The 17,187-nt window shown below is 44.2% G+C and overlaps 1 protein-coding gene across 4 annotated transcripts in view; it reads left to right on the plus strand.

Moving 5' to 3' along the window:
• AIFM3 (AIF family member 3) overlaps positions 1-17,187 on the plus strand; it is a 59,586-nt gene that overhangs the window by 8,858 nt on the left and 33,541 nt on the right. For 2 of the 4 annotated variants that reach the window (XM_087913587.1, XM_087913586.1), the window contains exons 2-5: positions 10-251; positions 12,052-12,265; positions 14,616-14,725; positions 15,907-16,016. In XM_087913587.1, coding sequence (XP_087769713.1) covers positions 221-251; positions 12,052-12,265; positions 14,616-14,725; positions 15,907-16,016 — 465 coding nt within the window. In that variant the 5' untranslated portion in view covers positions 10-220. Of the gene's footprint in view, positions 1-9; positions 252-12,051; positions 12,332-14,615; positions 14,726-15,906; positions 16,017-17,187 lie in introns of those variants that run through there. The other 2 variants (XM_087913588.1, XM_087913589.1) reach the window with 2 other exon arrangements.

Consider the following 17,187-nt stretch of genomic DNA (forward strand, 5'->3'; position numbering starts at 1 on the left):
CCCACGCAGGTCTCCCAAGAAGCCACATGATGACCAAAGTAGTAACGACAAGCCTGGTTTTGCAGAAAGCCATTCAACAGCGGCCACCATGTTGACTTTCCCCAGTTCCTCTCACTTGTTGGCTGGCTTGGAAGTCCCCATTGCCCAAAGGCTGAGCTAAAGGTGCCGCTTCCTCCCTTAGTCCTTCCCTTGCCGGACGGCTTCCGTCGCTTGACTCGCCATGGGAGGATGTTTCTCCAAACCCAAACCAGGTGAGCTTCTCTCAGCAAAGCTTTCTGCTTCCGTGGCCCCAAAATGGCCTCTTTTGTGTAGAGCTGTGATTAAACTAGTTCAGGCACGCCGGAGGCCTCTTCTGCCAAGAGACTCAGTGGAGAATTTCAACGTGGCGGGATTGCTAAAGCGATTGGCTAATCCCCTGGAAACTTCATTTCATGCAAGCATAATTCTTTAATAGGAGATTAAGAACCCTTCCTGGAAGACGGTGGGGAGCAAAGGCGGCAGGGGGGTGTCTTTCTGGAGGAGCAGTCGGAGACCAAGTCTCTTGAGAAAGAGAGGCCAGAGCTGGGGGAAAGTAAAGCCCTTTTAAAGTTGGCACTTGGGCATCAATTCAGGCTGAATGTCAGGGCAGGAAAACCTTAGGCCGAAGCGGAGACAGACAGTGAGGTTAGGCAAAGGAATTTCTCTGCAAATCTACTGCACGTCAACCGAACCGTAAGATGTGAGTTTTAAGAGTCCAGTCAAGTATTAAAGCCAGGACTTGAGCGACGGCCATCCAATCCTCCACTTGTCTATGGAGAGTCTCAGTCCTCCATCCAGGTCATGGTTGTCCCGAAGATGCTTTTTCAAAAAGCAACTGGACTTTCCTGTTTTTCCTTGAAGACGTTTTCCTTCTCATCCAAGAAGCTTCTCCTGTTCTACTTGAACTCCTCACTCTTCCCACTATTGGTCCTGCTGACCAACTAATCTAGCCTTCAAACATAAGATATTTTTCTAACATTCAGCTGGAACTTGTCTTCCTGTAGCTTAAATAACAGATAATAGATTAACAGAGTTGGAAGGGATCTTGTAGGTCATCTAGTCCATCCCCCTGCCCAAGCAGGAGACTCTGCACCATTCCTGACAGATAGCAGTCCAATCTCTTCTCGAAAGTCTCAAGTGATGAAGCTCCCACAACTTCTGAAGGCATCTCCTGTTCCATGGGTTGATTGCTCTCGACTGTTAGGAAAGTTCCTCCTTGTTTCCAGGTTGAATCTCTCCTGGATCAGTTTCCATCCATTAGTGCTCGTCTGGCCTTCAGGTGCCTTGGAGAATAGCTTGACCCCCTCCTCCTCCTCTCTGGGGCAGCCCCTCAAATATTGGAAGGCTGCTCTCCTGTCTCCCCTACTTCTTTCTCTTCCCTAGACTAGCCAGGCCCAGTTCCTGCAACCGTTTATTGTATGTTTTATCCTCCTGTCCCCTAATCCTCTTGGTTGCTGTGTGATTCCTTGTCCTGCACTCTAGAGGGGGAGGGGAGTCATTGGGTGACCCCCCCCCACCGCCAGGTATTCAAATAGGACCTTCCAGTCGTTCCTCAGTCATCTCAGGGCTCCACAGTCCCACCTCTTGCAGGACAGGTGATTGAGAGACCTGACCATTTTTTTTAATCCTTCTCTGCCCTTCCAGGTTCTGTTAAGCTTATTTAGTTTTAACTTGAGTTAGATGCTTCTATGTGTCTTAGATTGTTGTGTAAATTCAGTTTATTTAGTTAATTATTTCTTTTATCAATCTATTTATTTGCTAACACTAATATCTTACCCAGTTATAAAAGTCCCTGACAGCTAACAACAGTTTTAACATATTAAGTGAAAATAATCATCATAATATAAAAAATACCAGTAAATACAGGATCAAATAAGAAATAGCAGAATATAAGCATTTTACTTATGTTAAATTTACTTTACTTTAAGTTTACTTTAAATGTTTTAAATGATGGGAGAGGTGGAATTTGAAAGGAAAAAAATCCACCTAGGTTGGGAGGGGGAGCCCAGAGCATCTCTTCATGAACAGGAAGGATAAATCACCTTGGGAGGAGTTCTTGTCAGGTGCTTGTAGCTAAGCCAGGTAGGGTTTCACAGGTAATAACTGGCGCTTTAAGCTCCACCTGGAAACAAATTGGTAACCAATAAAGCTGTGCTTTGCACCCTATTAAGTTTCCAACTAGTCTTCAAGAGCAGTGCCTCAAAGAACTTGTTGCAGTAGTCCAGCTGTGAAGTAATAAAAGCACCAGTGGCTGTTCTAAAAGAGACTGCAGCTTGGAAGTAGATCATCCTGGAGTGGCCAAGGACTTAACTCCTCCCTTAGGAAGGCGCATCAGTGGAGACCAGACAGAAGTTGTTTAGTCTGGTTGCATTGACAGGCTCCTCTTCTCTTTCTCACCCTCCTAAATTCTTCACCCCTGGAAGGAGCCAGGTGGAGCAAATAGCCACCTCACACATGCCTGTAACCCGTGAGGAACTCGGTCCTTTTCACCTGAGCCCAGCCACTTCCAAGAATCTCAGGTCCTTCTCTCAAGACGTTCAACAAATGGCTTTCGGTTTATATATACTGTATCAGGGTCCCGTATAAGCCAGGGGTCTCCAACCTTGGCAACTTTCAGATTTCCCCAGCCAGTAAAGCTATTCCTATTCTATATTCTGTTCTATTCTGTTCTAAATTCTATTCTATTCTATCAATTCCATATTCTATTCTACTCTTATTCCATATCCTATCCTATTCTAATTCAAATTCTAAATTCTTTTTAATATTTTAATAACTGTATTTGGGCACACTATAGGTAGTCCTTGACTTACAACAGTTCATCTACTGATGATTCAAAGTTAACAACGGCCCTGGAAAAGTGACTTATGACTGTTTTTCACACTTTTACAACCCTGTGCAGCATCCCCACGTGGTCACATGATCAAAATTCACACGCTTGGCACCTGGTTCATATTTAGGATGGTTGCAGTGTCCAGGGGTGACATGATCCCCTTTATAATCTTCGGGCAAGCAAAGTCATTGGGAACCCCAGATTCACTTAACGACCATATCACTAACTTCACAACTGCAGCGATTCCCTTAACAAATGTGGCAAGAAAGGTCATAAAATGGGACAAAACTCAACAAATGTCTCGCTTAGCAACAGAAACTTTGAGGCTCAGTTGTGGTCATATGTCGAGGACTCCCTGTAGCTGAACGAAGATAGAATAGAATAGAATAGAATAGAATAGAATAGAATAGAATAGGATAGGATAGGATAGGATAGGATAACATTAGAATAGAATAGAACAGAATAGAACAGGGAAAGAATGAATGTTATGTTGTGTTGTGTTATGTTGTGTTGTAGAGTAGAGTAGAGTAGAGTAGAATATAATAGAATAGAATAGAATAGAATAGAATTCTTTATTGGCCAAGTGTGATTGAACACACAAGGAATTTGTCTTTGGTGCAAATGCTCTCAGTGTACATAAAAGGAAAGATACATTTGTCAAGAGTCAAGAATCATCAGGTCCAACATTTAATCATAGGGTACAATAAGCAATCAAATTATACTAGGAAACAATCTATAAAAATTGTAAGGATACAAGCCACAAAGTTACAGTCCTACAGTCACAAGTGGGAGGGTATGGGCAATAAGAAGTGATGAGAAGTTTAATAGTAATAGTATTACAGACTTTGTAAATAGTTGGACTGTGTTGAGGGAATTATTTGTTTAGCAGAGTGATGGCGTTCAGGAAAAAACTGTGTCTAGTTGTTCTGGTGTGCAGTGCTCTGTAGCGTCGTTTTGAGAGAAGGAGTTGAAACAGTTTATGTCCAGGGTGTGAGGGGTCTGTAAATATTTTCACAGCCCCCTTTTTGACTCATGCAGTATACAGGTCCTCAGTTGAAGGCAGGTGGGTAGTAATTGTTTTTTGTGCAGTCCTAATTATCCTCTGAAGTCTCTGTCTGTCCTGTTGGGTTGCAGAGCCAAACCAGACAGTTATAGAGGTGCAGATGACAGACTCAATGATTCCTCTGTAGAACTGGACCAGCGGCTCCTTGGGCAGTTTGAGCTTTCTGAGTTGGCGCAGAAAGAACAAGAGTGCCAAGAAGGAATTGAGGCTTGAGAGCCAAATTGGGAAGCTGCAAAAACATCTCGAGAAAAAAGAAGAAGCAACATGCAACCTTGCTTTGATGAGGTCAGGAAAACAACCTGAGTTCGGTTGGCACATTTTTCGGTGATGGTTCCTGGCGCATCAGGCTGAGGCTGGCATCGGGCGGCCCTTTCAGGAGGCAAACTGTCCACCCGGTTTCGCCTCTGTCAGGTCCTCCTGGCAGATGGCCTGAATCGGCTCTTTTGAGCCATCATTTATCAGAGGAGCCGGTGGTGGCATTGTTGCATTGCCAGCCTCCAAAGATACTAAAACGAGGAGTAAGCAAGAGGTTGTAAAGTTGCTTTCTTCACGGGACTAATGGAAAAGTTCCGCGGAGAGGATTCATGGGAATTGCTTTTCCTACTGAAAAGTTGCATTTAAATGCTAATCGTTACAAACCTTACGGTGCAGTAATCTTTCCCGTTGCAAAGGGCCACACCATGTTGTTTAGAAACAATTTGAAAGCCCTCATGTTTATTAAATTCCTTGCGGAGAAAAATCTGCCCAGTCAGCGCGTCTTCTCGGGGGAAGGTATGAAATCTCTCTCCGTTCCCAGCTTTTCGTTCTGCCAACGCAGCTCTTGCAGATCTTAACTGTCCCGGGGTGGGCAGGGCAGTTTGGGGATGGGGGGAAAATGGGACAGGAGGAAAACCTGCCCAAAAGGTATCCAAGTCTGATCAAAAGGTGAGGAAATTCGCTCTTTTTGGTCCTGCTGAAAGGGCTAAAGGAGCCCTCCTGAGAAAACTCCAGCTCCATCAGCTGAGCAGTTTCCATTCTTGCCAGGAATAGAATAGAATAGAATAGAATAGAATAGAATAGAATAGAATAGAATAGAAGAGAAGAGAAGAGAAGAGAAGAGAAGAGAAGAGAAGAGAAGAGAAGAGAAGAGAAGAGAAGAGAATTCTTTATTGGCCCAGTGTGATTGGACACACAAGGAATTTGTCTTTGGTGCAAATGCTCTCGGTGTATATAAAAGAAAAGATACATTTGTCAAGAGTCAAGAATCATCAGGTACAACACTTAATAATAGTCATAGGGTACAATAAGCAATCAAATCATACTAGGAAACAGTCTGTCATGCCCCTGTTAGAATCTGACTCTGAGGGAGAGGAGGAACAGCTGACAGGGAGTGGGAGTGTGGCTCTGGAGGTTGTGGAGGAAACTGGGGAGGGGCACAGGCCGGCTGGGCATTCAGAGGAAGACCCAGGCCCATCCCCTCTTCATCCTAGGGCACGCAGGGAGGAGTGGATAAAAGAGAAACGTGAATGGCATGGTCTGCGGTGGAGGAAGGGACCCTGATCCCCTTCATGGGCTGCAGCTGTGGGGACTGTTTAAAAGGACAAACTGCGCATGGCCCAGTGCTGGAAGCAAAGTGAAAATATTTCTAGTCTGTCAGTTCTTATCTGAGTTCTGGCGTCCTTCCCAGTGTATGTATTTCGATATATGTGGACGTCATCAAGCCCTTATCCTGCCTTGTCTCATTAATTGCTTCAGTGTGGTTTGCGTTGTTTTTTCTATTTATAATTTATATGTATTTTGAGTTTGAACGGAAGTTCTTCCTTTTCACAACTGTTTGTGGGGGAGTTTTTTCTCCAGTCAATGATAATTGGACCTTTAAAGCCAAGTTGAAGGAATTAAAGGGACTTCGCCTGTTTTTGTGACTTTATTACTTTTGTATCTCACCCTGGGTCATCAGTATAAATCATAAGGATACAAGTGACAAAGTTATAATCATACAGTCACAAATGGCAGGAGATGGATGATAGGAACAATGAGAAGATTTATAGTAGTGTAGACTTTGTAAATAGTTGGACAGTGTTGAGGGAATTAGTTGTTTAGCAGAGTGATGGCATTTGGGAAAAAAAACTCCCCTTGTGTCTAGTTGTTCTGGTGTGCAGGGCTCTATAGCGTCGTTTTGAGAGAAGGAGTTTATGTCCAGGATGTGAGGGGTCTGTAAATATTTTCACAAGCTGATGGTGCAAAAGCCCATAGCAATAGCAATAGCACCTTTTTTTTACTTAGTGGATAAGGGAAATGCTGTGGACATAGTTTACTTAGACTTCAGTAAGGCATTTGACAAAGTAGGCCACAGCCCACTTCCTGATAAGATAGAAAAAATGTAGCATAGACAGCATCAGATGGGTTTACAACTGGCTGACCATCTGCACTCAACATGTAATTTTCAACAGAACTACATCAACACGGAGGAAAGCCTGCAGTGGGGTACCCCACGGTTCTGTCTTAGCCCGAGTACTTTTCAAGATCTTCATAAACTATCTAAGAAGACGTACTCATCCCATTTTCAGACAACACCAGGCTGTGTGGCATAGTCAACACAGCTGAAGTTGGTGGTGCTCCATCTCTGGAGGTTTTCAGTACACTGGTCAGTCGTTTGTCTGGGATGACATAGGGTATCCTGTTCAAGCAGGGGGTTAGACTAGAAGATCTCTAAGGTACTTTCCAGCTCTACCATTCTAAGTTCCTTAAGAGAAACTCTTTGCATGAATCTGGCTCAGCTAGTGTTAAGGGATAAATTGCCCACCGACTCTCCTCCTGCCTTAATTGTTGGGGTCTGCGCTCCCTTCCATTCCTTTCCTGGCCTCCCATCCCATCTTTCTACACTCCTGTTGGGAAGTCAGCTTGGGAACCACATAAATCAGGGGGCCTCAGCTGTGGACGTGGTTAAAAGAAAAGTGCCTCGGTGGTGATACCCTACAGCAGGGGTCCCCAAACTTGGCAACTTTAAGACTTGTGAATTTCAGCCCCCAGAATTCCACAGCCAGTAAAGCTAGCTGAGGAATTCTGGGACTTGAAGTCCACAAGTCTTAAAGTTGCCAAGTTTGGGGACCCCTGCCCTACACGTATGGTTAGCGAAGCTGCTTCAGGAGAAAACTGGTGGGGTATGGAAATGACCTAAATTCTCAGAATAGGGTTAGATAACTTGCATCTCACCGAGCATTGTAGGAACCAGCCCTTGCCTTGGTAGGTTTGTGGGCCAGAATATGGTTTGTTTGGACACAGGTTGGAGCTGTGTAGTTGCAGTGGTTAGCTGTGGCTTAAGATCTCCAGCCAGAATCTCATGTTGGAAGTTGTACTGGTATTTTCCTGTTAACTGATATGGACTTTCCCACCCCACTCCTCCTCCTCCCCTCCCCCCCCCTTAGTCTTAGTCTTTTGGTTCATCACACAGTCAGCCAGAGGTTCAGACTGGATTTGGCATTTTTACCCACCTATTGGGTCCTTTCCAAGGACCTAGGATAAGCAGATCTATATGTTTGATGGTGTTAAATATATTGTCATGCCCATCGGAGTCTGAATCCAAGGAAGAAGATGAACAGCTGACAGGGAGTGGGAGTGTGGCTCTGTTGGCTGTGGAGGAAACTGGGGAAGGGCAAAGTCCGGCTGGGCAGAGCAGGGGAGAGGTAGAACAAGGGAGAGGGAGTTCAGAGGAAGACTCAGGCCCACCCCCTCTTCATCCTAGGGCACGCAGGGGGGAATGGAGAAGAGAGCAACATGGGTTGCATAGCTTATGGGGCAGGAAAGGGCCCCGAATCCCTTCATTAGCCACATCTGGGAATGAGAGTTTAAAAGAAAGGCAGGCTGTGTGCGGCAGGCTGCTAGGAGCAAACGTGACTTTATCTTGTATCGTCATGGCTTATCTGTGTTCCTGGCGTCTTCCCAACCATGTGAGTTTTGCTGTGCCTTCAAATATGAAATTCTTGCTCCTGCCCTGCCAAACTAATTATTTCAGTTTGGCTTGTTTGGACTTTAAGTTACAGTTTGTGTTGACCCTGTTTTGGACTTAATTTTCTGCAGTGAAAGGCTGTTCCTGAGAGAGTTTTTCTCCAGCCAGAAGGTAAACTTGACATTGGGGGCAAAGTTGGAGATAATAACGATTGCTTATCTGACTGTGTTGCCTTCGTGCCATGCCCTGAGGGGTCATCACAGATATTTTCGCAGAATGGAAGCTGTTCCAAGTCAAGCTGCCCATTGCCAGTGTCTTGGGGCGGAGAGAAAGTTGTGCGTCTCCCCATATTCCTCTCACTGCCTCCATGGCCTTGCAGCACCTTGTGCAGCACACTTAAATTTAGCACATTTCACAATGGGGGAGGCAGCATCCTCTCCTCCTGGAGCCCATTATGATGCGGAGCATCGCCTGCAGCCAGCCCAGCCAGTGTCTCGGGTTGGAGCGAAAGTCGCGTGTCTCCCGGAATGGCTAAGTTGTGCGTAGCACCAACCAGGGCCAGAGGCAAGTAAAGGGGCGCTTTGCTCCCGCTCTGGAATATGGGGTGAGTCTCTATCCGCCACCATCACCCTTACCTTCTTAGGAAAGGAGTGACTGGGAGGGGAAGGCGAGGGGGCAGGGCGAGGGCCCAAAACAACATTCCATTCCAATTCAATTCTATCATTAATATTAAAATTCATTAAAGTCTTAAGATTTTTCACGTTACTTTTCAATTAAATATCATACCTCTATGGGAACAATTATTAGCTTTCCATAGTCAATTCCCTCCCTCTTCACTTATGTTTTATAAAAGATTGACTAATTAAAGTGTTCCCATTCCTTCCTAATTCAATATTCTTATTTATTTTATTTCATTTACTTTATTCACAAACATTTCACTAAGTTACACTAACCATTCTATCCTTCATTCTAATCCTATGTTGTTTCCAATTTTCTAAAGTTATTTCTATTTCAAATATAACAACACAATCTCATGTACCTTTACAGAATCCCCCTTTCAGTTAAATTTTTACCCATTATCTCTAAATAGGTCCTGTTTCTTTATATCTTGCTCCGGACCTTTGTGGCTTCTTTTCCTTTCCTTCTTCCCTCTCTTCTTCTCCCTCCCCTTTTTGCCCCTTTGTCTCTCTACCTCTACTTCCCTCTTCTGTATTCCCCTTTTCTGTTGTTTTCCAGTATTATATTTATTTTTCTAATTATTTTTCTTTTCTTTGGTTGTTTTTTTAAGTCTTAAATTCTCCATTCTCTTTCCCCCCTTTCCTTTTTCTTCCCCACATAGTTACTTGTTCATTAAAGATGGCTTCTTCTTTGTCCCAGTCTTCTTGTTTTGCAGTCTTTTCTTGTTGTTTCTCATAGTTCCAAATCTCCATTTCTAGGAATTGAAAAACGAAGCCAAGGGAACCGTTCCCTTCTTGTGCATCTTCTTTGTACTTTTTAAGTTCCATTTTCAATTCATTGAAAAGTGATGCCATTGTAAAAAATTTTAAACAACCACCCGATTGATTTTAGTCATTCAAATATAATAGCCAAAAATCCAAAAGTCACCAAGTAATCCAAATACACACAAACTGTTTCTTTTTGCTTTTTCTTTTTTTCCCCACTTCCTCTTTCTGGGGTTACTATTTAGTTGCAAAGTTTCAGTTAAAATGTATCTTTTAGAAGTCTTATTGAAATTTTATTTTAGATTCTTTTAAAGTCCAGGCAGTCTCCTCCCTCCTCCAGATCCCGCCCTTATTCTTTTTCTCTCCCTTCTTGCTTATAGAAGAAAAAGGTTTTAATGTCCACAAATCTTTATTGTCCCTTTGGCATTTAGTTATATTTTCAGCTTAATTGCCAGTTGATGCCAAAGTGGATTTTTCCAATTTCTTATTCGTAATTGTCAATATAAGGAAGGAGAGAGAAGAAGAAAAAAGGCAAACCTTTCCCTTTTCACTTTCTTTCGCTGCTTCCGACTCTTCTTTGGGAACAATGTTGTTTCTTGTAAAATTTAAATTCCAGGGTACCTTAGTTATTGCCATTCCATTCCATTCTCTATTCTATTCTATTCTATTCTATTCTATTCTATTCTATTCTATTCTATTCCATTCCATTCCATTCCATTCCATTCCATTCTCTTTCCTATTCTATTCTGTTCTGTTCTGTTCTATTCGAATCTATTCTGTTCTGTTCTGTTCCATTCCATTCTCTTTCCTATTCCATTCCATTGTCTTTCCTATTCTATTCTATTCTATTCTATTCTATTCTATTCTATTCTATTCTATTCTATTCTATTCTATTCTATTCTATTCTAGTTCTTGTTCCATTCCATTCCATTCTTGTTCCATTCCATTCCATTCTCTTTCCTATTCTATTCTATTCTATTCTATTCTATTCTATTCTATTCTATTCTATTCTATTCTAGTTCTTGTTCCTGTTCCATTCCATTCTGTTCTATTCTCTTCTTATCCCTATCCCTATCATCTTTGTCATCCTTATCCTTATTCAAAATAAACAGAACAGAAAAAAGTTGTGGGCTACTTGCCAGAAGAGGCACAGGGCGAGTGATGACAAATGTATTGCAAGTCACAACAGAAATGATCACCTCTTCAGTACTTCACTGATTGACATTTGCCACACAAATACAGGAGAATAGAATAGAATAGAATAGAATAGAATTCTTTATTGGGCAAGTGTGATTGGACACGCAAGGAATTTGTCTTGGTGTAAATACTCTCAATGTACCTAAAAGAAAAGTTACATTAGTCAAGAGTCAAGAATCATCAGGTACAACACTTAATGATAGTCATAGAATACAATGAGCAATCAAATCATGGGAAATATTCCATATAAATTGTAAGGATACAAGTGAGAAAGTTACAATCATACAGTCACAAGTGGGAGGGGATCAGTGATAGGAGTGATGAGACTAATTATTAATAGGATTAATAGGAATAATAGTGTAGACTTTGTAGATAGTTGGACAGTGTTGAGGGAATTATTTGTTTAGCAGAGTAATGGCGTTCGGGGGGGAAATGTCATAAAAAAGTACAACAAAGAATGTTCTTTCTGCGCCAACTCAGGAAGCTCAAACTGCCCAAGGAGCTGCTGGTCCAGTTCTACAGAGGAATGATGGAGTCTGTCATCTGCACCTCTATAACTATCTGGTTTGGTTCTGCAACCCAACAGGACAGATACAGACTTCAGAGAGTAATTAGGACGGCAGAAAAAACAATTACTACCAATCTGCCTTCCATCAAGGTCCTGTACATACTGCACAAGTCAAAAAGAGGGCTGTGAAAATATTTACAGACCCTCACATCCCAGACATAAACTGTTTTAACTCCTTCCCTCAAAACGAGGCTATAGAGCCCTGCACACCAGCACAACTAAACACAAGGTCAATTTTCCCCCAAACGCCATCACTCTGCTAAACAAATAATTCCCTCAACACTGTCCAACTATTTACAAAGTCTGTACTACTATTACTATTAAACTTCTCATCACTTCTTATCGCCCATCCCCTCCCACTTGTGACTGTATGACTGTAACTTTGTTGCTTGTATCCTTACAATTTATATGGACTGTTTCCTAGTATGATTTGATTGCTTATTGTACCCTATGACTATCATTAAATGTCGTACCTGATGATTCTCGACTCTTGACGAATGTATCTTTCCTTTTATGTACACTGAGAGTATTTACACCAAGACAAATTCCTTGTGTGTCCAATCACACTGGGCCAATAAAGAATTCTATTGTATTCTAGTAGTTCTGGTGTACAGGGCTCTATAGCGTCCTTTTGAGGGTAGGAGTTGAAACAGTTTATGTCCAGGATGTGAGGGGTCTGTAGATATTTTCACAGCCCTCTTTTTGACTCGTGCAGGATACAGGTCCTCCATGGAAGGCAAAGGAAAACTCCAGCATGATGCTGGGGTCCAGGTAAGAATGTCCCCAAGCTGCCTCAGCCCAACCAGAGATCGATTCCCTGACCAATTACAGATGTGACCACTTGACATGAACCACATCTCCCATGAAGCATTCCCTTTAGGGGCAGCTCTTATTCCTAAACTAACTATGTACTGTCTAACCAGCACAACTATTTAATTGGTTGGGTTCGAGCTCACGGCGTCGAAGATGCTCCCCGTCCTTCTCACCTCCGTCTCTTTGCTCCTGCAGTGGAAGTGAAAATCGAGGTGGTGCTGCCGGAGAAGGAGCGCATCAAAGAGGAGGCGTCGCCCAATGGGAAGGCCAGCCCCATTGTTTACAAGGCCAACGGCACCTCGCGGCATTACCAGCTGGAGGAGCACCCGGTCGCCCTCAACCTCTACCGGAACGTGAAGGATGTGGTGGAGGCCTCCGTTTGCCACGTGAAGGACCTGGACAATGGACAGTCAGTGGGGGCCCAGGGCTTTTTCTTGGGATTTCAAAACTGTTTCTCAACTTCACCTGCTTGAAGGTGTGTGGACTTCAACTCCCAGAATCCCCCAGCGAGCAAAATTTCTGGGAGTTAAAGTCCATCTTAAAGTGGCTGAGGAAACGCTGCTTTAATCAAAATGAGGTGGGGGGGGAGGCTTGCTCTCTGCAGACTCTGCCTATCACTCAAACGTTTGCTTCACTCTCTGAGAATGGCGTCTAATCCAGGAGTCTCCAACCTTGGCAACTCGTGGACTTCAACTCCCAGAATTCCTCAGCCAGCTTTGCTGGCTGTGGAATTCTGTATTCTGACCCAAATCTTGTTAGAATAGAATAGAATAGAATAGAATAGAATAGAATAGAATAGAATAGAATAGAATAGAATAGAATAGAATAGAATAGAATAGAATAGAATACTTTATTGGCCAAGTGTGATTGGACACACAAGGAATTTGTCTTGGTGTAAATACTCTCAGTATACATAAGGAAACACCAGACAGAGGTAACAGCAAAACCTTCTAATGATTCTTTACAAATTCCATTCCTTCACGGTTAAAAGGCTGTTTCAAACTAATTGTCTCTGATAAAAACAAGCCTTGCCAAGGTTGTGCAAGGCTGCCAAGAACACGAGATAAAGTTTCTAAGAAATATTTCAAACACAAAGAGTCTCCAAACACCAACCAAGATAATCCGAACGTCCACAAGGCTTGAGTGCAAAAACTTCTTTGCTTCCTGCAAAGGACTCTGGTTTCTCAGCTGGCTTTTATCTCTTAAGGGAGGGGCCATTACCTTGCAGCCTTACTCCCGAGTTGCCCATGCTGCTGCAGGTGCTCTCTGAGTTTGGTTATTTTCATGCAGAAGTTTCGTTCCCAAACTAAATAACGTCATCAGTGCTAGAAGGGGGTGGGGTTTGCAGGGAGGAGAAAGAGGAGGAGGAGGAAGTCTGTGGGGTCCTTGGTGCTCTCTGAGCTTGGTGGTTTTCTTGCAGACATTTCATTATCCAAGTAAGTAATATCATCAATGCTAGCACTGATGACGTTACCTAGTTTGTTAATGAATCATCTACAGGAAAACTACCAAGCTCAGAGAGCACCAAGGACCCTACAGTCCTTCTCCCCCAACCCCTTCGAGCACTGATGATGTTACTTAGTTTGGCAATGAAACTTCTACAAGAAAACTACTAAGCTCAGAGACCACCAAGCAGGGGTGGGATTCAAATTTTTAACAACCGGTTCTGTGGGCATGGCTTAGTTGGTGGGAGTGGCTTGGTGGTCATGTTATTGGCTGGACATGACCACCTCAATATCACTCACATTGAGGCACACATTCCCTCGCCTGGCCTCTCATGACTGTGGGGATGCTGCAACAGTCATAAGTGTGAAAAATGGTCATAAGTCACTTTTTTCAGTGCCATTGTAACTTTGAATGGTCACTCCACACAAGCAAAGGACCAGCAAAGGAGGGGAAAAAAACTCCAGAGAAGTTCCTGAGACAGGAAGTCTAGTCCTGCCAAGAATGTAATAAGGGTTAACGGAGAGGCAGTTTCTGTAAGCAACACCAGAATGTTTCCTTCCTGCCTTTGTTACAGGATTAGGCCAGTAATTTCTTCTAACAACCGGTTCTCCAAAGTGCTTAGAATGTTAACAACCGGTTCTAGCGAATAGGTGCGAACTGGTAGAATCCCACCCCTGCCACCAAGGATCTGCAGTTCACCCTTAAGTGACAAATATTCTCTTCTATCTGTACATTGGTTATTTCTGACCAATAAACTTGCATAGTGTCATTCTGGGCATTAATTTCTGCCTCTGCTTTGGAAACCTTGTTGGTCAAAACAGGATCCAGTTTTCGTGATTTGCAGGACAGCCATGTAGAATGGTGGGATTCAAATTTTTTTTTACTACCGGTTCTGTGGGCGTGGCTTGGTGGGCGTGGCAGGGGAAGGATATACTGCAAAATCCTCCTTCCCTCCCCACCCCACTGACCTGCTTTTCAGCTCCTGTGCAGGGCAACCAAAGGAGACCCAGCCAATCGGCCGGGACTTGATGGGATCCAGAGAAGAGATGGGGTTGGCGGGGCCAGTCAGAGGTGGGATTGGCTGGTTTTCCGAACTACCCAAAATTTCTGCTACTGGCTCTCCAGAACTGGTCAGAACCGGCTGAATGTAGCTCACCCAGAGGGAAGTTTGCTGAGATCTAGCCGGACAGTTCTGCCTCTCACTTCCTTCCATGTGGGTGCGATCACAGACTGTTCTTGTTCTGCTGGGCTTCTGGCAAAGTCAGGTCTGCATGGAAAAGATGTTTAACAATGCTCCTTCTTGTTCTCCCTAGGATGCGAGAAGTTGACCTGGGCTGTGGGAAGGCTCTGCTGGTGAAAGAAAACGGAGAGTTTTATGCCATGGGCCACAAGTGTCCTCACTACGGCGCCCCACTGGTGAAAGGTGTGTTTTACTCCACCCACCCCAGAGCAGGAGTCAGGGTTAGGAGTCAGGGTTAGCTAGAACATGGGTCCCCAACCTTGGCAACTTTAAGACGTGTGGACGTCAACTCCCAGAGTTCCTCAGCCAGCTTTGCTGAGGAATTCTAGGAGTTGAAGTTCACAAGTCTTGAAGTTGCCAAGGTTGGAGACCCCTGAGCTAGAAGATGTCTGTGCAAGACTGGCCTGAAAAAGGCTTAGGGAAGTTCTGACAATTGTTTGCCCAAAGAAGAAACCTGCAAGGCTCTTGAAAGCAGTGAGAACGCTAGACTAGAAGATCCTGTCACTCATTGTTTGATCCCATGTAGGTTTGTCTGCTTCTCAGTCAGCTCGTGTTTTAAATCTTTCTGGTGGTCCCTGCAAAAGGACTGTTTTTTTCCCTTCATTAATCCACATCAGAGCCATGGCGTGTAGGTTTTATTCCTCTCCTCCCCCCTTCCAAACAGGTGAGCAAAACCACTCTAGATTATAATTGGTCCTTGGTGGATTCCTGATGAGATGTCTACAAGGATCTTGAAAAATTATCTCCTCTCCATGATGGTTGTCCATTTTTATAGCCAGCATATGATACAGATATAGATTAACTGAGTTAGAAGGAACCTTGTAGGTCATCTAGTCCAACCCCCCTGTCCAAGCAGGAGATCCTATTACACCATTTCTGACGGAGGGCAGTCCAGTCTCTTCATGAAAGCCTCCAGTGATGAAGCTCCCACAACTTCCGAAGGCAACTTCTGTTCCAACGGTTGATTCTCACAGTTAGAAAAATTCCTCCTTACTTCCCTGTTGAATCTCTCCTTGTTCAGTTTCCATCCATTATTCCTTGTCTGGCCTTCAGGTGCTTTAGAAAATAGCTTGACCCCCTCCTCCTCCTCTCTGGGGCAGCTCCTCAAATACTAGAATCCTGCTCTCCTGTCTCCCCTGGTCCTTCTCTTCACTAGACTAGCCAGGCCCAGGTCTTAAAGTTGCTAAAGTTGAGAGACACTGCTATAGAATTAACCCAGCTCTCCTCTTGCAATGTTTAATTCATGGCAAATCTTACTTTCTGTTCAGCTACCTCTTTTTTGTTTCAAAGCAGCAACGGTTGGCCTACTTCCAGCCAAGAGGGGGAGCTAATTTTGCTGTTTCTTTCTTGGGGTCCCCCTGCAGGGGTCTTGTCCAAAGGCCGGGTCCGATGTCCCTGGCACGGGGCTTGCTTCAACATCGGCACTGGTGATATCGAAGACTTCCCAGGGCTGGATAGTCTCCCCAAATTCCAGGTGAGAGGTCTTCAGTTTAACAGCAAGCCAGGAGCAGGTCATCTGAGGAAAACAACATCTGTCCCTGGGAATCTGCAGCTATCCACCCCACTCCCAACCCCCATCTGTTTTGACCCAGGCTTTGTAAACCGTAATTATTCACAAACTTGTTTTAAAAACAAAACCTATTTTATTGCAACGCTGGGAATTGTTTTCATTCCCGGCTGGAATTAAGCTCAAACAGTCCCCCAAGATAAGCACACATCCTTTAGTTCTGTGGAATGCTGCCAAAAAGAGAAGTATCCAATTAACTATAAAAGAAACCAACTGAAGTACAAGAAAAAAACAACCAAAGTACACAGAGCTTCAAGAATGACTTAGAACCAATGAAGCTACCTTGCTTCCTGCAAAGGTTTTGTCATCTTGGCCTGACTTTTATGGGAGGGGCAACCACCTCTAAGCCTTACTCCTGAGTCGCCCCTTTTGTCTCAGCTGCTCTCGCCTTCTAGCAGCTCTGCACTTATGTGCACTGGGAACAGGCTCCCCTGGGTCCTCTGCTTCGCTGCTGCCAGACTCCGAAGGCTCCAGAGTCAGCACCCCACTCCCAGTTGGCCCTGGCCCCATCTCTGCATTGGACGGAGGATCCTCATCCGAGTCGTCTCCAGACTCCTGGATTGGTCTCTGTTCTTCCCCACTATCCGATTCCAATGCCGTCTCCGCAGGCTGCCAGCAAACCACGACACCATCCAAGTTTGCAGAGCGTCAGACAAATTGCCTCCTTCGGTCTATTGAGCCAGGTGGTCCCTGGGAAATATCCCAGAAAGCCACTCCCTTTAATCCCTAGACCCGAATTTCTCAACCTTGTCCACTTGAAGATAGGCGGACTTCAATTCCCAGAATTCCCCAGGCATCATGAAGTCCATACATCTTCAAGCGGCCACGATTGAGAAACCCTGAAAAGTTTACAGACTGTGACTCCTTGAACTGGGGGCTGTCAAAGACTTTTGTGGGGGAGTTTTCCCTTCATACACCTTGGCCAGGTCAACTGAGGTTCCAAGGTGAAGTCAGGATGGGCAAAGAGGAGGCAGATTGGGACCCAAACGGTGTCTGAGGAGCCCAGCTCTGCCTTGTCAGTCCTCCAGGTCATAAAGAGAAATTATAGAGGGGCTGAAAGGAGATGGCAGTCTACACA

The sequence above is a fragment of the Pseudonaja textilis genome, chromosome 15, assembly GCF_049901715.1.
Source record: "Pseudonaja textilis isolate UNSWEBS1 chromosome 15, rPseTex1.2, whole genome shotgun sequence".
In the NCBI taxonomy this organism is placed as follows: Eukaryota; Metazoa; Chordata; class Lepidosauria; order Squamata; family Elapidae; genus Pseudonaja; species Pseudonaja textilis.